The 22,376-nt window shown below is 37.2% G+C and overlaps 1 protein-coding gene across 10 annotated transcripts in view; it reads right to left on the bottom strand.

The window, feature by feature from the left end:
• Positions 1 to 16,170: 16,170 nt before the first annotated feature.
• DCTN1-p150 (dynactin subunit 1) overlaps positions 16,171 to 22,376 on the bottom strand; it is a 128,044-nt gene continuing 121,838 nt past the window's right edge. For 8 of the 10 annotated variants that reach the window (XM_071680827.1, XM_071680831.1, XM_071680828.1 and 5 more), the window contains 5 exons: positions 21,967 to 22,166; positions 21,340 to 21,465; positions 20,600 to 20,755; positions 19,244 to 19,333; positions 16,854 to 17,563 (listed from right to left, as the gene is read on the bottom strand). In XM_071680827.1, coding sequence (XP_071536928.1) covers positions 17,426 to 17,563; positions 19,244 to 19,333; positions 20,600 to 20,755; positions 21,340 to 21,465; positions 21,967 to 22,166 — 710 coding nt within the window. In that variant the 3' untranslated portion in view covers positions 16,854 to 17,425. Of the gene's footprint in view, positions 17,564 to 19,243; positions 19,334 to 20,599; positions 20,756 to 21,339; positions 21,466 to 21,966; positions 22,167 to 22,376 lie in introns of all 10 variants that reach the window. The other 2 variants (XM_071680833.1, XM_071680826.1) reach the window with 1 other exon arrangement.

Raw genomic sequence — 22,376 nt, 5'->3', positions numbered from 1 at the left:
AGTATTTTTTTATACTTGATTGCCATTTCCTGCATTAGCAAGGTAGCACCAGGAACAGACGAAGAATGACTGCATTCACTCATCCTTTTTTTTTAGCAGTCATATGTAATGCACCAAAACCATATCTCCCTATCCACAACCAGGCCCCACAGGCCTTTCTGTGGTTTATCATGGACCTATTGACAGCATGTCGAACCCAGTGTACCACATTGTTCCAGTTTACTTTGACCCTCCTGCATGTTCATGGCCTGATTGCTCAAAGTCTTTTATGTTATATCCTTCCATCTCCAACTTGGTCTAACCATTCGTGTTCCCTTCACTTTTGACATATCCTATTTGTCAACATTTTCTCTCTCATTCTCTCCATTGTCCAAACCATATCGGCATACACTCTTCAACTTTCTCAACCACTGTGGTCAACTTTCTCAACCACATTCTTTTTATAACCACACATCTCTCTTATCCTTTCATTACTTACTTGATCAAACCACCTCACTCCATATCTTATCCTTAAACATTTCTTTTCCAACACATCCATCCCCCTCTGCACAGCCTTATCTATAGACATGCCTCAGATCCTTATGATTTTGTTGGGACTACTATTTCTTTAAACATACCAGTTTATGCCCTTCCAGATATCATTCTTTCCTTACTTTTTTTTTTAGCTTTACCAGAACCTTTGCCCCATCACCTACCCTATGACTTACTTCTGCTTCCATGGTTTCATTCACTGCCATGCCGACTCCCAGGTATCTAAAACATTTCACTTGTAATTTTTATCCATTCAAACTCACACCCCATGTACCCACCTCTCATCTTTGCTAAACCTGATAACCTTGCTTTACTTCACATTTATTCTCAACTTCGTCTTTTCATACACATTTCAAAACCCACTCAGCCCCCAATTAAATCCTTAACTGCCACATTACTCATCTTTGCATTTAAATTGCCTATCCCTAACACCTTGTCTCTTACATCAAAACTGCTGACACACTAACTCGTGCTTCCAAAACACTTGCCTCATGATGTTTCTTCTCTTGGTCAGGTGTACAAAGACTAATAATCAATCACCCATATTTTGCCATCCTTGTGTGTTGTAGAAGGCGACTAAAAGGGAAGGGAGCGGGGAGCTGGAAATTCTCCCCTCCTGTTTTTTCTCTATTGATTTTCCAAAAGAAGGAACAGAGAAGGGGGCCAAGTGAGGATATTTCCTCAAAGGCTCAATCCTCTGTTCTTAATACTACCTTGCTAATGTGGGTAATGGTGAATATGTATTAAAAAAATAATATAATATTATATGTACATTAGAGGCTCCAACCATGGACAGAAGTCCACATTAAGGCCGAGACTAAATTGAAAGAGACAAGGGAAAGGATTTACAAATTTTGGAGGAAGTGAAACCCCTGCTTTTTTAAAATGTGCCAAGTCTTATTTGTTGGAAAAGACATGAGAAAGTAAGAGTTCTAAAGCTTCGAGATGAAGGGAAAGAAATGGTTATCAGAATGGCCAACCCTTGAATTGCTAATAGCCACACAGTAATCATGTGATGCAGCAACTTGGCAAGTCTTGTGTGGTCTAGTTAGTGGTGCAGGCATACAAGCAGCCAGCTCTCGGAAGGAAAAAACAAAAGTAATACCTATAGAAGTGGGAAAGAGAACCAGCATTGTGGCGTACGGCAAATGGGTTGAGTTTTGAAGTTTGTGTAGGTGAATTTATAAGTCGACCACTTAAGACTCAACTCTGTCAAATAAGGGTGCAGAGCAGTACTCCATACAAGGACAAATTAGTTGTACGTCTAAATGGAGCAGCTGTTTAGAGGAAAAGAAATTTTGACATCTAAACAATACTCCTAGTTTCTTATAGGCAGGCTTAGCTGTTTTTGTAATGTAGGGTTTCCAAGAAAGAGTGGATGTTACAGTAATGCAAAGTATACTTAATTGAGTCAAGAGGTGGAATAACAAAATCATTAAAGGAGAGAAAAGAGTTGTGAGGAGTTTTTGATAGAGAGATGGATAGAAACTGGATCTTGGAGGTGTTAAATAGATTTCGTCTACCCCTCTGAGGTACCCTGTCCAAGTCTCGGGTTTATTGAGGAAACTGTGTCAATACAAGTGCAGATTGAGTGAGAGAAGGAGCAGATTTAAAGTATGTGGATGAATGCAGTGTTGAGTCAGCTTATGATTGCATTTGGTTATTTGTGGAAGAAAGGAAAACATTGGTAAAAAGGAGAAAAAGTGTAGGGAACAGGAGAGAACCTTGAGGGACATTGCTGTTGATGGAGAAAGGGAAGGAGGCTGATCCACTAACAACCACAGAGATATATTGGCTGGAGAGGGAGCTAGATGTGAAGGAGCAAAGTGAGGGAGGGAAGTTAAAAGAGGGGAGCTTAGAGATGAGACCCCAATGACACATTCGGTCAGAAGCATTATATATGTGTAAAGATATGGGAATTGGGAAGGGATTCAAAGACTTTGGAAATGGTAAATGTCACAACAATAGGACACTAGTTAGAGGGGTCAGAATGGTCACCCTCCTTTGGGATGGTACCAACGCATGCTTCCAAGAAGGAAAATTTTGTTTTTTAAAAAACGAATGGAATAGACAAGTAAGCTCATGCCAGTTCAGAGATGCACACTTGCAGTACATGGGAATGGATGCCATAAGGACCTTGCTTGTATTGAGAGAGAGAAGTGCTTTTTGGACAGTCTAGGAAGAATCAGGGGCATAGGAATTGGAAGAGGAGCATCAGGGGGATGAAGGAATCTAGACTTTAGTTCCTTGCTTTCTATCACACACTCCCTCCACTCATGCTTCAGGAGTAGTGCTACTCCTGTCTTAACTCTTGTTCTCTCACCAATTTCTGACGTAGTAAAAGGAGCATCGGGGGGTGAAGGAATGTAGAGTTTACTTCCTTACATTAGATCACACACTTCCTCAACTCCTGATTCAGAAGTGCCACTCTTTCCTTAGCTCTAGTCCTCTCACCAACCCATGACTTTACTCTTAAAACATATCCAAACAAGCTCTTCCTCTTTACCCTTGAACTTTGTTTCAATCATTCCATAATCATACTGCTTAATCTCGCTTATTTTAGTTACATGTATACACATTTAGACACCCCAGCATGAGCCTTCAAGGAGGATGAGCACTCCCAGCTTGGCTCCTGTTCCTTCTTTTAGAAATTGAAATACAAGAAAGGGGTTCCAGCCCCCTACTTCCACCCCCTTTAGTTGCCTTCGACACACAGGGAATATGAAGGTAGAATTCTTTTTCCCCTACCCATTTTTTTTTTACTGCTAATATTTTTCATTGTTAATATTATGAGAAAAACTCATCTGTGGACTCTTACCATAGATGAAAGGTAAATTTGTGACTAGCAGCAAAATTAGCTGTTTCTCAACACAAAGCATTAGTAAGTAATCAGATAGCAAATGTGTTAAATTTTAAGGGAGGAGAAGGCAGATTGGAATAGTTTATTAACCATATTACTTTGAGGGATTAAATTTGCATTTATGGTGAAATAACAGTCCTATTCCCCTATCACCTCATTTAACATGAGATGCAGTTTGTTCATTTTGCAGTACCAGTTGCAGCATTAGCAGCAGTTCACCTCATTAACATGTGATGCTGTTTTTTCATAATGCGGTAGCAGTTGCAACATTAGCAACAGAAGTATCATCATCACACTTGGAAATTTTGTAAGTAGTTTAGCTTAGGTCTGGAGACACCAATGATGGCTCTCAGAGACAAACAGAGGTAAGAGTCCCAGTAACATATGCAGATCCTGTTAAGTGGATATTCCATCTTTGAAAAACCTTGGGATCTCCAAATCCAGGAGATGGTAATATTTTTAAAAGCACCGCAGATACTCTACTCAGCACAATCAAATGTCACCTTTTGATGATATTCCTAGGGAGAGTTATAATTTTTCAGTATAGGAAAATTTTAGTAGGCACACCACAATTTGTAATTTGATGTGTTATGAATAAGACTAAATTTGCAGTGTTCACATTTGGAGGAGGATGCTTCTCTCGTGACCACATGCCTTTCTGAAGCTTTCAGGATATTTCTTTCCTTGTGATCAAGGATACACTTGATGTCTTGACAAGATTATTTCTTGAACTATTGGGAACATTTTGAGGCAGCATTTTTGAGCATATGAAGTTCAGCCAGCTGTCAGCTGTACTACGCTGTTGAAATACAGCCAGTACCAGTCTTGCAACATTCATTTATGCCTTTGCTGTACTTTTTTAATTTTTTACGGAGTACCCAGTTGCCCCTCTCGAAAGGTAGGATTACCCCAGTAGGGAAATTCATTCCTAGTTTAGGTATCACTGCTTTAGGGAGATTGATACGTATATCATACCATCATGTTTTCATCCCCACTTTGGCTGCACTTTATGCGATAGCCCCTTGCTCAAAATGAAGCACACAGCTAGATTTAACAGGTGACCTATCGAGATACAGTGCAGTTGACTTGATAAGTCTTCTCACCCTTCCAGGTTGAACTGTCACTGAATGTTCCTGAAAATTTTCACTGTCAAGCACTTGGTGAATAATTATTATTCACCAAGCCATTTAATATAGGAATTGAAACGAGGATTTCTTGGCAACCAGTTGGCTGGATCTTGTCTGGCACAAACAGTTGTCAAAATGGAAGTTCTTGAAGGTGAAGATTTTCCTGTTACCAGTGCCAGCAACCATATCTTTCAGAATCCACTGTTAACAGTCCACGACAGACAGTTTTATAAATTTGAACTTTTCTTGGAAATTTGCTCTCAAAATTATACCAATCTTCATTAAGTCACACATAGATGCCATGTATAATTTAAGTATTTTTATTCAAAATTTTTTGTTAAGGTTTGATTGCTTTTCATTTTTAAAGTTTCAGATGTTTTCCTGAAAATCATTTCTCTCACACCTGTTTGTTATTTCCTGCCTCAACAAGGTGGTGTCTTAGGGGAAAATTTTTGTTTGGATCTCTTATGTTCCATCTTTTGGAAAGTGATCATACAGGCGGGAGGATGTGCAGCTACCTACTTCCTTGTCGCCTTCAGTGACAAACAAGAGATACGTGTGTACTATTATTTCTTCCTTATTTGCAGGGATAATATTGGAATGTCTTATGTTCATGGAGGTAATTACTGGTCACTTTTATTTCAAATTTTGTTTAATACATTTTAAGTTAATACAGTGCCTAGGTCCAGGTGGAGGGTATCATAGGCATTGATGTTGTGAGACCATCATCTTATTGAAGACACTTAAGTATCTTTTTACTCTATACTTTTTATCTTTAAATAAAAAGTATGTGGAAAGATTCATGCTCTGTTAAGTATTTATGTTCAAATAGGTCCTAGATTGACCTTATATAATCCATGAAAGTATAACCACGGAAATAAAGGGACTGCAGTTTTTGTCTGCGTTAGCCCTTTGTCCAGACTTACATTGCAACACCAGTTGGTCTGTGACATTTGGTCATATTACTCCATCCTGAAGGAAATGTTATATAACTATTTATAACTCATTTTCACCTTCCTTGGTCAGGCTTCTTACTTTGGCACCTCATATGTATGAAAACTAAGGCAGGCCTTTTTCTTTCCATAATGTGTATGCTTATTAAGGCAAACCTTATGTCATTTTCTTTTATTTTGGTGCAAGCAAATGCTCATGCTTTCAATACTTGATTAATTTAATCTACATGAAAATTAAACATGCTTAAAATACTGTTAACATTCATTTGAACCCCACTGTTGGGTTTTTAGAATTTAGAGGTATGGTCAAGTGAAATACTTAGGGAAGACCCAACATTTACCTTTGCGCCTTGAAAGCAAGAAAAGACAAAAGAATGCGTTTTCTATAGATTGTGTAGATCATACTCTTGTTAGAATAATCTTTATATGATATACTTGAATGTTCATCATATTCCATGCTGCTGTATTACCGATGTTATGAAATGGAAAAATAATTATACGTACCGCCACATGAGGACATGGATCTTGTATCTTACAAATTGGTTGTTGGGTTGACTGGTTGTCATAACATGGTTCCTGTTAGATATGTTTGGATTATGTTGCATAGAAAATACATGAAGGCAGATGTCACCAAAATAATGTTGTTGGGTTTTTTGAAATTTACTTCGTTGTTTTGGTTTGGAAATGAAAGTGTGGGGAAAAATGTTGTATGGCATGCATTAACAGATTTGTGATGAAGATGATAGGTTGTATAGGAATATATTTAGTTGTAAACATTTTGGGTAATGAATTCCTTAGAAATATTTTGAAAGAAAGCTCTGAAAACATGTTTGATTGCAAATATGTAAGCTCTAGGGTTTTGGCCACAAATTTTAATATTTGAAATGGTGGTAGTTCCATATGTGCCATGCAATATAAGTAGGGATTAACCTTTTAAGGGTTGGGGTCTGACAGCCATTGTAGCCCCATTCATTTTATGTGATAACACTTCATTACATTAAGTAATTGATGTAAGACTATCTTAAATGAATTCAAAGCTTTAAATGCTCTATAAATGGTGTTTCACTCTTGCACAGAGTACACAAGCTTATGGTTCTGTGTTCTCGTAAGCTTTCATGTTATTTTAGAAAACAGATTGGAGTGGCCTGAGTTAAAGATGAAAATTTTTGTAATGGAGAAATAATTTGAAAGACACATGACAAAAGACGTAAGATGGCACAGGTTGTAACTCTCTAATCCAGCGGTCTGGGGTCTGGCACATATTGAATCTGCCACCATTAGTTTGTGGATCTGTTACCAGAGCAGTGCTGTAAGCAGTGCTAAGGCACCAAATCTGTTTACACTGCTGCTGAGCTAATTAACAGTCCTGCTAATTTCTTATATCCCCAGAACAAGTGTATAATTGCGATGTATGTCAGGAAAAACCCATGCCTAAGATTTTGAGGAGTCTCCATTTAGGGATAAGGATTCCAAAGATTGGGTTACAATTCTTGGCTGCAGCAATGCTGCAGGGACACACAAAACCAAGCTGATGGTGATTGGTGAGTGTTCACCTGAGGGCCTTTAAAGGGGTCTATTTCTGTGGTCCAGCAGTGGCCAGGTCCCAAGGTTGCTGGATGAAAGAGGTACATTGTATGACTTTTTTAGGGTACCTGGTAAATGATAGATTGATGAAAAAGTCATATGATGACATGGTTTATCTATCTGTATGTCTGATGCTTGTTACCTCTGGGAACTCCCTCAAGGGGGTGGCCATAGCAAAAGGGTCACCATATTTGGTGAATTCCAGTACTGCTTCTTAGCCTTTAGTGCTTAACTGGCCAGTGGCAGAGGGCAACTTTAGTATGGTGTTTCCAGAGGCTCCTACCTAATGTTCCTACTGACGACTATTACTCAGTGATCCTGTCTACTACTACTATCTAAAGCTCCTGCCTAATGTTTCTACCTACTACTACAATCTGTTGCTCCTATGATTTTGCCAAAAGGCAGGGCAAGTGCATGGCCCCCACCACAGGAAAATATAGGTACAAGTACAGTGAGTTGTCATGTGTGACAAGGAGAGTTTTTATGTTTCTGGACAGAATGCCAGCGGTCCACATGTGGGAAGGGCAGAGAAAAGACTGCTACCTGGGTCTAAGGAGTGCAACGTGTCAGCCTCTTAAGTGGTGGCTCATGACAAAGCAGTCACAAATCTTCGTGGTACCCATGCAGGTAGTACCGGTTGTATACCTCCCTGTCTGGTGGAGTTATTTTGTTTATAAGGGTGGAGTGAATGGAGACACTTTTACTTTATGAATCAACATAGTGTGTAACACGAGAAATGTTACACTTCTGTTGGTGTAGAGGCCTTTGTTGTCTTTTGCAAGTTGAACACGAGTTAAGTATATGTGTGAGTAAATTAGAGACTGCATGGACTCGGAGCTTCCCATATTCTTGGGGATGATATAAAGATTCATGTTATAATTATTGAATAACGTTCTGCAACATTCCTTGGAAATGTTTTTGTTGTTAACTTGAGGATCTCCATGAATTATCTTGTGCTCAAAACTGAGTGATAGATCTTCTTACAAGAGAAATAATTGTCTTAAAATGTTGCCTAAAGTAAGGAGGTTAACATCAAATCAGGAATGAAGTTAAGTTATTATGAAGAAGGTAAGAACATATCAAAAGTACTTAATTCTCTTCATTCTATGTTTTTGAAAGTTGTTATCCGGAAGGTTCATTAATTCACAGCATAGAATCCTAGATACTAAGTAGAACAAGCGTCAGGATGCTCATATTCGATGTCAATAGCATTAGTTCATACATATAAATCCAGATCCTTTATACTGTCGGAGGAAATTGCTTGTGGAACTTAAGTTGAGTGGATGTATCCTAATTGCATTAGATAATTTCAACTCTATTTTATATACTCTGGGGTGAGTTAATAATGAAATACAAAGATATTGTTGGAGTTAAATGAAATGTTTTACTTGCTAACATGATGTGGATAAATTTCATTGCCTTACTAGATCATCAGCATCACTAAAATTTTTAATATACTTTCTTTATGATCTTAAGCGTAAGAGAACGTAACTTCTCTGAAATCAAGGATGCTGTCGAGTGAAATAGACAAAGTTGCTGTATTCTCAGTATTACAAATATTTTCACAACAGAAATATAACAAGATGGTATTAATTAACCATTTCTCTGGCTGTGACAGGAGCATACCATATGTTGAACTTTCAAAAGTCTAGTGCTTCATTTTGTTAGAGACTCCAAAAGCCATGAGAATTTAAAATTACAAAGCTGTATAAGTTGTAATTGACAGACTCTTGCTTCCACAGCAGTGCCCAGAGAGCCAGCCACATCCACTAGTAAGGATCATAGATCCAGAAGCGTGGTGATGTTGTATGCTTGTATTGGTGGAGAGAGTGCAGGATGGTTGAGGGGTAGGTATTCTGTGGCTTGGGTGTGGAAGTTGTACCTAAGGCATGAGGAGTCTTGTGATATGTGGAATTTATGTTTGTAATGTTGACGAGATTGTTGGTGCACCAGAGCATACACGAAAGTATGACTTGCTTGTGTTAGGAGTTTAGTTGAAAGTGTTATAAGGTAAGTACTTCCGATAGCTTAGACTGTGTATAGTCTTGTGAAGAAGTCACACTTGTGCACAAATTGAAAGTCAGATGTTTTTATCAGAGAGGAAATCAGTTATATTGTAACTGATAATTTTGTTTTCATGTATTAAATGCACTTCTTATATACTGGTATTTGCTGGAGGAATAGGATGCTTTGTAGTTTTTAGGAACTGGGACAGAGGAGACAGTGGCTTATGGTGATATAACCCAGGAGAGGAGTGGAAAATGGTGCATGACAAGACGGGTAGACAGTGCTGATGCTTCATGCTGTGTAAAGAATATTCATCATGACATGATTTAATTTAGTGATTTTTCAACTGATTAGAGACATGGCAAGCAAGTGCTTAATACCAAAGGTGTGAGGAGTCTAGGTTTAACAAGCCTATATTTTTTTTTTTTTTTCAAATCAGTAACTGTGTTAGAGTTGTATGGGGAAGAATTCTTATTTTTTTCAAGAAATTCCATGCATTGCAGTGGCCTGAGATTATCATCCATGATATTAAGCACTTTTATAATGGAGCCATATAATGTTTGCGATGTCTTCTCCTACCTTGATGTTTTGAATATCTTGGTATTATTGTGCTCTTTTGGTAGGCAGCCACTGACTAGGGAGGTACATTACTAGTACTACCTACCTGGGTATTTGGAGGGTTTGCGACAGCTGCATAGTGAACCAGCACTTCAGTGATTGTCAAGCTGTACTTCTCTTACCCAAGTGGCTGTCTTTTCTTTCTGCCTCACCCACACATGGACTGCTGGCATTCTGTTCACAAATATACAATGTCTCCTTGTTACACATAACTCACATCTCATAACAACACATAACTCACACTTCTCTTTTCGTAATTTTTTTTTTATAGAGTGCTATGCGCTAGCCCTATCTTTTCCCAAATGGTAGGAGCATTAGATAGTAGTAGGAAGGAACAGTAGGCAGGAGCATTAGGTAGAAAAAAAAATAGTAGTCAGTGGAAGTATTAGTTGGATCATTAGGTAGAAGTAATGGGTTGGAACGTTAGACAGACACATTAGGGGGTAGTAGTTAGTAGGTACATTACGTAAGAGCCTCTGGAAAAGCTGAACTAGAGTTGCTCTCTGCTGGCAGCCTATTAAGGGTGAGGCACTTGAGTTTCACTTATAATGGGAGACTTTGTCATGGCCACCTCCTTGAAGGAGTTCCTGGAGGGAATGGGCATCAGAGATAGATGGATAGATAAATAGCCTGTTAGAAAAGATGTAAAGAAAAATTGCTGAAGTAGTAGAGTATTAGATGCATGGAATAAGCCAAGTGGTGAGACTGCAGATGTAAAAAATATGCAAACATTTTAAAAGTTGTAAGATAGTAAAGAAAGTTTGAGATACAGCACAAGGAGAGATCTCCCTTCTTGCAATGTGCATGTAGATAATTTCACACACATGCATAACACAAGCAAACTCATATTATTCAAGAAACCCTGTCTTGCTCACACAATAGGATTAGCAAGTTTTGAGACATTTGCAAAATATAACCATCAAGGGACTAGAGAATCACTTAATGCCTCAGTATTTTTTCTGTCTCTTTAAAGGTGGGATGTAGAGGAGGAATAGTAAATAAATGAGAGAACCTCTGGGGAGAATGAAATTGAGAAATGAGTGATTACAAAAGTGGCTAGGTGTTTTAGGCATATGGAAAAAATTGATGCTGAAAGAGTGAGATACACACATGAATGAAGTGAAAAGGGAATTAGCAGACTAACAATGAGATAGAACACGAAAATGATGAAATATTCTGTTGAAAGAGTTTAAAATGTAGGGAAGTCTTTGGAACTGTTAAAGGATGGATATGCATGTAGGAGACTGTTTATAACACAGTGCTAGATAAAACGGTGTATGACGAGCTGCAGTTTCTGATACCTATGTTCACCCCCTAACAACAATATTTCAGCCCCTAAAACTAGTGCTGCTGTAATTTTTATTCAAAAGGCATGAATTGATGAGGGTGGCATTTTATGTCGTAAACAGTGAAATAAGTAATTGCCATATTTTTGTGGTTTAAAAAAACATGGTATTTTGTTTTTAAATTTCTTCTCACGTTTACCAGTACAGGCAATTGCTTATCAGATGTACAGGATGGTAGGTTTTTTTTCTGCATATTTGTATTTTTTGAGAAATGAATGCATATTTGGATTTTTTGTTCATTTGTCTTGCATTATTTCCTGACTTGTGGGGTTTTTTGTCTGTTGCCACTTTTCGTCATCAGTTGTGAGTACTTGATTAAAGAGCTTGTATCCTTCTTACAATCATAATTCTATGTGTAAGCAAGTGCAAGTAATCTGCAGAATTCTTCAGCAAATAATTCATTATGAAGTTTTGTTACCTTCAACTTCAGATGGCATACAGCGATCTAATAATGGAAATATTTGGGCAAGATATTGCATGTGCCTTCATTCTTTGAAAGTAGGAAGCTCATGATACTGTAATACAGGTTCACTTGAGGGTAAGTTTCTTTTTTTTTTTTTTTTTAGGAAGCTCATGATTCTGTATTACAGGTTCATTTGAGGGTAAATTTTTTTTTGTATCATTAAGGTACCCTGACATACGAATGTATAATTATGTGTATGGACAAGAGATGGAGCCTTCTTCAAGATATATATTATGAAAGTGAAAAAAAAATATTGTAAATGGATAACTTCAGTAGTTTCCATAACTGATTCCATTATTTGTTTGAGAAAATAAGTTTTGATTATATTCAGTGTTCTGATTATGTATCTATTTTTTTCATATGTGTCTGCCATTTCCCACATGAAGGAAGGAGGTAGTGTTAGAACAGATGAATGAGCCTTAGAAGAATATTGTCCTCACTGCTCCTTCCTGTTATTTTCTTGTGAAAGAACTGTAATACAGGATGGATTTTCAGTTCCCCTCTTCTGCCCTTCGTGGGCACCTTTGATATGCAGATGTTAGGGCAATATTCTTTATCCCATGTTCCCAGGGATGAATTTGTCTATATTTTAATGCTTACCATTTTGTTCATCAATGTGGTAATGCCAGGAACAGTCAAAGAAAGGGCCTTATTTGCTCACATCCATTTTCTAGCAGTTCATGTGAAATGCACCAGAACCACAGGCCCCTCCCTATCCACAACCCGGCCCCAGAGACCTTTCTGTGATTTTTCCTGGCTGCTGCCTCCAGTACTTGGCTTATAAGCCTAGATTTTATAATCCTATTCAATCCTGGCTGCTTCATATGTCCTGATCCAGTGCATTGACAACACGTTGCCGTCTGTGTGCAACATTGCTCCAGTGTACCACGTCTTGTGCACACCTTACATCCTTCCGTGTTCAGTCCCTGATCCCTCAGAACTTCTTTCACTCCTTCCTTCCATAACCAGTTTGGTCTTAATTTGAAATGCAGATAAATGAAATGTTTAAAGTATTATGTAAAAGGTCTGGGCCATTGTGGTTGTTTTCATGTATGTAATGGTTGTCAAGATGAGAGCTTCCACAGGTTTGGTGTTAATGTATTTGGCACCTCGGTTTTCTTTGAAGTAATTATTACCACATGGTTCAGAATGAGAATCTTTGTCACTATTTAGAAATTTGATGCTTGATTTGCTCTTTCTCGAAATTTAGACCAACGTGTAATGATTGTGATGGTATAGTTGTTTTACTCTCATGCTTATCATTGTTTAAATATTTTGTTTCAGTTTCCTATATCACCAAAGATACCTTAAACAGTTTTAAGGCATTTACTCAATGTTATGAATGTTTATGCAGCTTGACACTCCATGTTCAAGAGAAATGTATTTAGATTATGATAGAATTGCCATTGATAATATAGAGCCCAGTGATTGCAATTAAATACTGTTTAGTGTTTGCGTTTCATTTATTTCCTTACAATATTTTCATGGTAAGTTGTGTATTTTTCCCCAAACATGAAGGAATTTACCAGATTTTGATCAAAGATAGTAGAGTGAAGGTTCCCCATACTGTGCACTTCAGAACTTATTGTTCAGCAAAATAAGATCTGGTAAGATCCCCAATGTTATTCTAATGAAAGTCAAGGCCTGCATTGAAATATAAAATTAACCGAGGAAAACTCTTACGCTGCTTCAGTGTCCATGCCCACACATTCACATGCCACCATAACTTGCTGAAGTTTTAATTATCAAACACTATTTGATATGTATGTGGTCATGTTAAAAGGGCGATAATGAGGTTACCTGAAATATGGAGAAAGTGTGACAGTGGATGCATTTTATATGTAATTTAACATGGAAACAGGTTGTCCTTGATGACTGGGCAAAGCTCTTTTTTTTCCTTTATTCAAAGGAAAAGGTGCTAAGGATGTATGTAGTAACTGTAGGGGAATGTCTGTTGAGTATACCAGGAAAAGTAGGTAAGAGTGTGACACAAACAGAAGTGACTGAATGCAGAATAAATGAGCAAGAGGGTTTTACAAAAGGTAGGGGATGTGTGAATCAAATTTTTGTGATGTTGAAAAGTACCAAGCAACAGGCAAGAAGCTGTTAGCAACTTTGATGGATCTGGAGAAACTTTGACAGAATTGAGTGGAAAGCCTTTTAGGATGTGTTAAGGATATATGGGGTAGGGATAATTTTCATTAATTTCCATCTGGACTACTACTACCCATATCTTGCATTCATCATTTACATTTTCTCTCCATACACCCTTCTCAAAAATATGGGATCCCCAATCCATAGCACATCCAAATTATAACTTTTAAACTTCTCCACAAGCTCCCTCCTTACACTCTCACCAGTCTTCACATTCAGTGCCATGACCTTCAATCACAGTTTTACTCCTCAGCATAACTGGTAGATTTCAGAATTATTACATACCATTGGATTCATAATGCATGGAAGGAGAATTGATGACATTTAAAATAAAGCTGTGCTTTACACAAAATTTTTTTACTAGTTTGCATGACAGAGTACTTATACCAAGCTGATGTTTGGATGAAGAAATAATTAACTTCACAGGACGGCTGGGATTAGAATAGTGCAGGATGTGGGAAAGACTGCAAAAAAGTTCAGAGAAATCTAGGGACATCTATTTTTTTCTAATACAGACTTTCAGCTGTAAAAGGTGTGAAATGGCCCAGTGAATGTACAATAATTAGAAATTTTTAAGAACATAATTTAAAAATTTATCAAAAGGTAAAGCAGTATTTACTAGTTTTAAAGCAATCATGATCATGCTTACTTAGTGCATGATAATGAAAATGGTACAGCATTATCCATCAAATAAAGAATAAAAGCTCTGAAAATATCTTTGGTATTGTAAATACTTTACACTTACAAATATTAAATTTCAAAATTATCTAAAATGGTTTCACTAGTAACTATCTTGCATACTGAAACACAATGGAACACAGTAACCCACTGGTACTAATGCTCTTGATAAAAAACATACAATATGTAAAGGGATGACACCACACTATACATAACTTACTATTCAATTACCATACAAGAAAAGAATGAAAGGTCCTGAAATGTGACTTGTTTAAACTCAATGTGATGTAAACTGCCTAGCTTTGTGCATACCCACCACCTTGAATATCACAGTTCTATACTTCCTATAGAATTATCAGGATGTGAGCTGATGCGATAGCTATAGTTATAAACATTGACAAAAATTAACGCACATGCAAATGATACCGGGGAAAATCTTGCCAACTGCCTAAGCTTACGGTTTGGGTTAATACATAATTTTTATTACCTGCATTGTTGTGCACCAGTCACAAAATTAATTTTCAAAGCCACATCTCATAAACAGAATTTGTCTTTGCTAATCGAAATGAATTAGCAATACAGATTAAAATGATACATTAAGATGGACAATTTACCATTTCCTGGAGTATATGATGATGGGAAATCCATAAAGAAAATTACAAATTTAAAAAGTTGGACAATAAACTTAGTGCTATAGAGGTTCTGTATAATCTGAGCGCCACTTCAGAGCTATAGACATGAAAAATATTAACTTGGAAACAGTGTAAGCAAGTCTTTTTCAAAATTTTGTCGCAATGAGTGAAAACATATACTAAATTAAAATCAGTGCAGTTAGCTTCAGCCTTCATTATCTTATCACAAATATATTAATCATGCCATTATTTATATTTCCTTAGTTTTCTTTCAAACTATTCACCATTTCCCGCGTTAGCGAGGTAGCGTTACGAACAGAGAACTGGGCCTTTGAGGGACTATCCTCACCTGGCCCCATTCTCTGTTCCTTCTTTTGGAAAATTAAAAAAAAATAATGAGGGAAGGATTTCCAGCCCCCCACTTCCCTCCCCTTTTAGTCGCCTCCTACAACACACAGGGAATACGTGGGAAGTATTCTTTCTCCCCTATCCCCGGGGATAAGTTAAAAAATATATTTCCCTTGCCACAGCTTAGGATTCTAATTTTTTTATATCATCCCAAGTACGTTATTTAAAGGCCTGATAAACATTGCAACAATCTTTATCAGTGTTCCCCTTTATACTGGGTCAATTATAAGCATACACCTTCACTTCACATATACTTGACCAATGTCCAGTGTGTTGCAGTAAACAAAAGCTTCCACACTAAAATAAGCACGAACATATCACCTTATACACGTCAGTTCATCAACTCGCCACTAGTGCCTCTACCTTCACACAAAATGACTCTGGTTCACACTATTACTAATATTTTCTCTGCTTCCTGATGCATATGTAAGTATTAGCAATCTTTATTGCAATCCACTAAGATTTCTTAGAATAATAATCATGAGTCTACCTACGTTTCAAGTCTACTAATTTTTCATTAAAATTCCCAAAACTCTCACAACCTTTTGTGTTCCACCTAAAATGTTTGATCTTACATCCCTCCCTTTATGTCACAAAAAGAAATCTATATCACTCAACTCCATTTTACACAAACCTAGAAAAAGTTAATCTCTTTCCCCAAAAGCATTAAAAAATTCTATATTCTCAAATTCATAATTCATTCCTCTTTCATTCCACATTTAACTGTAGTTTCTTTTGGCAAAAATTGAAGGCAACCACAATGCTTGCGTTAAAGCTAAAGTACTGAAACGTAGGGAACTGAAAACATGCCCAGATCAATCTTTATTTGGGATCACACATGGAAATGTGTTGCAACAATACATGGAGATTACGCAATAGGTCACGCATGAACTTTAACACACTGGTGGCACCTTAAACTGGAGTCGAGTGAAATATTTAGCTTTAAGATTTATAAACAGCTTACTGGTAGCTCCTTCAAAGGCCAATCATGATCTAAATTCAACAGGCAGTGAACTGATTTTATATTTTTCCAATTTAGACTTTTTTAAAATTTGGTCACTCTTTCAATTGTACATATCAATTCCCAAAAATTCCTTTTCTAAATGATCACAAATGTTCAGAGAAAAGAATAACAACTGTTGCATTGATAAAGTTGCTAACTAAAATATTTACTTATGCCCTGAATCACACACAAAATTACAGCACCACTATAGGGGGGCCCTTTTAGGTCTTCTCCCATTAAACCATGTAATTAAATTTTCACATACAATGCTGGAATGAGAGAAACTTGATCCATCACAGGACATAATGCACTGCCTCACATGTCAAGATTTCATTTCTACAAGCTATTTATCACCAAGCAGCAGTCTTAACTCTCAATTACTATAAGTACAAATCTGACTTGCTTATGGTTCATTTTGGAAACAACTTTCTGCATGTTGCCCCGTGTTTGAGGGTTAATACTAGTACCAGATAATAAATTGACTGGGAGTGGATTGCCAGTTACTATTTACTATATAATTAAAGCAATACATAAAGCTTAATGATAATAAATTTACAAATAATTAAATACAAAGTCTTATCTTTAATATTTATGCTAAATACCAGCTGAACCTAACACTATCAAAATGGAAGATTTCAGCTTCAGTAGCCAATATAACTATAACTGCCACATTATAGCTGCTAAGTTCACTGCCAAACTTATCTGCCTGGTATGATGCTGTTGATATTGAAGTAACTGAGTGAGTAAATTCATAAGCATTTTCAGGGTATTTTCACCTCTCCTGTATCATAAAAATAGGTAATACTTTTAAGAACCAGCTTTTTCCAGAGTTAAATGTACAAAGCTAAGAGTAAATGAGACAGTTTAAGCATACAACCTATATATCCCTCCTGAAGTGAGTATGCAAAATAAGTTATCCATATATGGTATTTACACTAGAAATTTTCATATCACAAGTGTTTTTCACCTTGTATACCAAGGGCTGATGGAAGCAGCATGTTAGAGGTGCATGATGACAACTCGATGTCACTCATACTTGTAAAATGCTACAAACATGACAGCTACTTCAACAAGCAGAGGTGTAAAGTTTTGAGGTGATCAGGTTGGAGAATTACTTGCACAGGGTCGCCTGATGCTGACTTGGATGCTCCTGGCACTTTCACACGCCCAACATGCACCAGTTCTTGTTCAGCCAAAACCTGTTAATTGCAAAAATACTGTTACTGTTATAATCATCATTAATATCATTTTTTTAAAGTAATCCTAGATCCCCTTTTACTGGGCAATGCAACTTCTGGGCTGCACCTGATGCAGGAGTAGGGGAAAATGTGCTCCTCTGCAGGGCAAATGTTCTTAGGGATGCTGTACTCATTTTCATCCACTGACTACAATACAGTCCAATCATATCTGACTTCTATTTCATGGTGTTACCCACTGTGATGGAGTCCACTAACAACAGATAAAGGATATAAATTTTCACTGTCCAAGTGTTCCTTCTGGTTACATAATAAATAGTTCTAGGTTGCACTCAATGCACAAGCACGGCAAAAAGTACTCCTCTTGGGTGAGAAAGTACTTAATAATGCTATATTCATTTTCATACTCTGTGACTTCTACTTCATGGTGTTCCCATATGCAGAAAAGTCCACTAACTAAGATAAAAGTGTTAACCTTCACCGTGCAAGTGTTCCTTTCGGTTTCTTAATAAATTATTTTACCCTAATACATATGACTAAGAAGGAATTTATAAAGAAACTACATTTGGTATGTCTTAGTGTTTCCAAATGGTAAAAAATTTTCATAGCCATCAACTGATTTTCTCACCCATTTACATGCGTATTGAGACCAATAATGACAGTAAGAAGGTGAACTTGGCATCAAACAGAAAGCTTGATGTGCCCTATGCCAGATATGAGAGAGAGAATTCAAGATATTTTCCCTCCTTAGCAGCATATATTAAGTATAATTTCCATATCAACAGGTGGAATACCCAAACTAAAGCAATCTGTAGTGAAAAAACCTAATTTACTTTTCTCACTTCTACTACACTATACCATCTGAGGTAACACAACATCTGAGCATTTTCGAGTAAATGGATCCAGTGAATCTGCATCACGATAAATATGACCAACATGTGAAATGATAATGTCCTGTTAAAATAGTACAAGAGGATATCTGAGAACTTGAGGGCCTTTATAAAAGGACAGGAACTCTCTAGTCATGTCAATGGTCTAGCTATCTATCTAAATAATCTGATGCCATTAATCTACTTTGATATTCATAGAATATCACTTGTTTTGAACTAACTTAAAAACTAGAAAAACTTCTTTGCAATAATGTCTTCAACTGCTGAGACACATTAGGTAAAAGGAATTGGTAGGAACATTAGATAGGAGCCTCTGGAAACAATGTGCTGGAGTTCCCTCTGCCAGAGGCCTGTTAAGGGTGAGGCATAAAGGCTAAGAAGTGGCATTTGGAGTTTCCCCAGTTATTGAGACTTTTGCTGTGGCCACCCCTTTGGAGGAGTTCCTGGAAGGAACGGGCATCAGAGATATAGATAGATAGATGTGAAAGAGAAGCCAATGGTACAATCTTGCCTTTGCTAGAGTATATAAATGTCAAGGCCAGTTCCTGACAATACAACCGTCTGTGTTTCTGACCACAGACAATACTCTTAATACATAGTTGCTCCATTCTTGGTTCATCATTTTAGAAGTTAACAAAACTTGGCTAAGTTTTTTGGCTATACTGCAGGTGGCAAAGTTTCAAAACCTGAAAATTAACTAATGTTGACTGGATTATACTACATATATCAAACTTACAGTTCAGTCTGAAGATTGTTACAGGAGTGAATGGTCTTTGGGTGGTAACCAACATACCTTAGTAAGCTGTGGAGATGGAAAGGTTGAGAAAGCTGTGGTAACACTGCCTCCAGGTTTACTAGCAGCCAACATCCGGGTGAGTTCATCCTAAGAAATAAAATTTATCAACTAACAGAATTTGGAATAAGAATGAGAAGCGAGCACAGTATGCACGGACAAAAGATTTGACATCCACCCACCTTTCTTAAATATGCCTTTTTGTATAATCATAATAAGATGTCACAAGCAGACTCTTCTCCATATATTTCAACTACAGATCATCTCCAAGTCTTCATGAAATGAAAATCCAGAAGCGAGACTGAATTTTTTTTTTCTACAGAATGCTTCATGTTTGCCTGTCCACAGCTATGAAGAGTGTTCCTTGCTTAAACTGAAATAAAAATACATTCATCCACCTATTTACCATTACCTGTGTTTCCATGCATATGAGGTGTGTCAAAAGCATACAGGCTTTCAGTTTATTTACACACACTGATTTGTTTTCTTTCACTCCTGTTCATCTCTTCCTGTTTTGTAAGGCAGAGTCAGGAACATAAGACTTAAAGGAAAAATTCATTCTTGGTTCCATCATCTCTTCCTACTTTTAGGAAGTCAATACAGGAGGGGAGGATTTGCAGCCTTCTGCTCTTGCCCCTCTTAGTCACCTCCTATGACACATGAGATACCTGGCAATTATGCATAATGGAAGGAAGGAAGCATGAAAAGTCTTAGAAAAAAGAAAATGAAATCAAATGACAGATAAGTGGGAGAAGAGGAATTACAAGAAAAAGCATATCACTGATGAAAATACTATGAACACTGCAAGACTGCATTGGTTTGTCACTCCTTAAAACCACTCCTTTGAACTCTTCAATTATGGCAAGTATATTGGCCTACTTAATCACTTCTTAGTTACACATCTCCATATTAAAGAAAATCTTTGGTGGCCTTCCTTTAAGGTTTTGCCTGTATCTACTGATTTTTCAAGCTTCTTTTATATCTTGACTTCCACTTAGCATGTTCATCATATCAGTCTCCTGATATACTCCCCTACATTAGTATCCTTTTCCCCTTCTACCAACCCAAAGATTTTTCCCCTTCTACCAACCCAAAGATCATCATCTACTGTTCCACAGCCTCTCTCAGTTGAGTTGTGGTACATCTGTTGGTTATTTCCAGTAATCATTGTATATCCTCCTCATCTTCAATCTGAATTTCATCTGTCTGTGCACTAATGTGTGTTCCCAGTCAAGGAAATCAAGTGAGTTACTGCATAGTGTGCTATGCCCTAATAACTATGCTATGCAATAAAATACCTTTGTGAGTACATGCATCCACACCTTATATGGTTTTAGGCCTAAACTGATCCTGTACCTGAAGTAATGCAATCTCAGAACGAAGCCGGTTAAGTTTGTTATTATAGTTGATGAGGTGGTGTGCAGGTGAGGCTGAGTCAGTTGCAGGTACAGTAGCTGGTCGACGACTGCTCAGATCTACAACCTTAACGCCAGTAATCATGGAATTCACTTCCTGGATAATAAAACAAACCAATCATTATCTAAGATTAAACTCGGAAGTATTATGGAAAGATAATGCATATAGTCAAACACAGGGTAGGGCTAAGCAACAGTTATGTTTACACACAACACTATAACAAGGTTGTGATTATATAGCCACACCAGAGATCATGAGTTGCATCTGTCTTTCTTTGCAGCTTGGTCCATTCCATAATCTAGATTGAATGTTCATTTAATTGTGGCCAATGTTAGTTCATGACAATTCCCACATAATAAATGCTACAAAATAATGAAAAAGATTAGTTTACGTTACATGTAAAAGATACAGTACACACTGAAAATGTCAAAGAAGATTCTTTTGCACAAATTAGCCCTCAAACCAATCCTCATGAGTGAAGTACCTCCAGGGTGAGAGCACCTTTATAGCTATTCTAGGGCTGTAAAATAAGTGAAAACCAATAAATATACTATGATAAGGCACATCCTGCCAATGTTGCCCTAAGTTGAGTTAAAGCACTATCTTTGTAACAATGTTAATCCATTCACCACATACTTATTCAAATTTTCCCAGCCCAGAAGATGGTAAGGAGCTATTACCCTTTGAATCTGAGTCGTTCGCCGTGTCAAGTGGTTGATGTGATCTAATGTTCGTTTTTCTTCTAAGTCATCCTCATCTTTGCCCATATCTCGTTTCTCTTCACCAGCAAGACCTAATTTCTGTACCTAAAAACACAAAATGTTTTTTTAATTGAATTCTATATCAATTTCCAATATTTACTGCATTTTTAAATTCAACCACTTATACGTGCATTCAAACAGCAGTTCAATTAAGGAAGGATATTCCATGCTACATGGTATGCCAAGTGGTACCCAGAACTAACAATTGTTAAACTATTAAAGTATCCTATAGAATTATAAAATCCCTGAGAAAAATTAAAAAATCTTGAAGTCAGAATCAGTTATAACAAGAAAAATTAGTGGTGATGAAATTGAGATGGTTATGCAAGTGAAATCTAAAGGAAAGGAGCACACACACAGGGTGTCTTGTTACCATAAAACCTTGGAAATTGTAAAAATATAATGCCTCAAGGAACATACATTTCTTAAACACATTACGAGTTCTTCAATCATGTGTTCTTCAATCAAATGAGAAGTCCTCAATTATCATTATACCTTACAAAGCAAAATGAATTCTCAATTGCACTAAAACATGACATAATAAACCTTGATTGGTTTTAAGGCAGCCAGCTGCTGATGCATGCGGTGTGCTGTGGCATAATGGCTGGCAGCTGTAGCATGGTTGAGAGCTGTTCGAAGGTCTGCAATTTGTTGCAGCAACATAGGGGAATCCTTTACCATGCCTCCTCCAACTGCAGGGGCCATTCCACCTGACGGGGTCGTAGGAGATGATGGTGATACACCTCCTAAAAAGACACACATTAGTCACATTTACATATGCCAAGTGTAGGATGTGTAGCAGATGATGAGCTGGTGGAAAAAAAAGTAATACATTCGAGAGTAAAAACAGGAGGATGACCATAGAAGTTGGGCCATTGCAGTGAATAAATTTGTTTTTGGCCATTGTCATCTCAGATGAGGATGTCACAGGAATTATTTTAATTGTGGCCAATGGA

The sequence above is a fragment of the Panulirus ornatus genome, chromosome 32, assembly GCF_036320965.1.
Source record: "Panulirus ornatus isolate Po-2019 chromosome 32, ASM3632096v1, whole genome shotgun sequence".
NCBI lineage: Eukaryota > Metazoa > Arthropoda > Malacostraca > Decapoda > Palinuridae > Panulirus > Panulirus ornatus.
The sequence above is the reverse complement of the archived record's forward strand: the minus strand, read 5'-3'. Positions and strand labels throughout refer to the sequence as shown.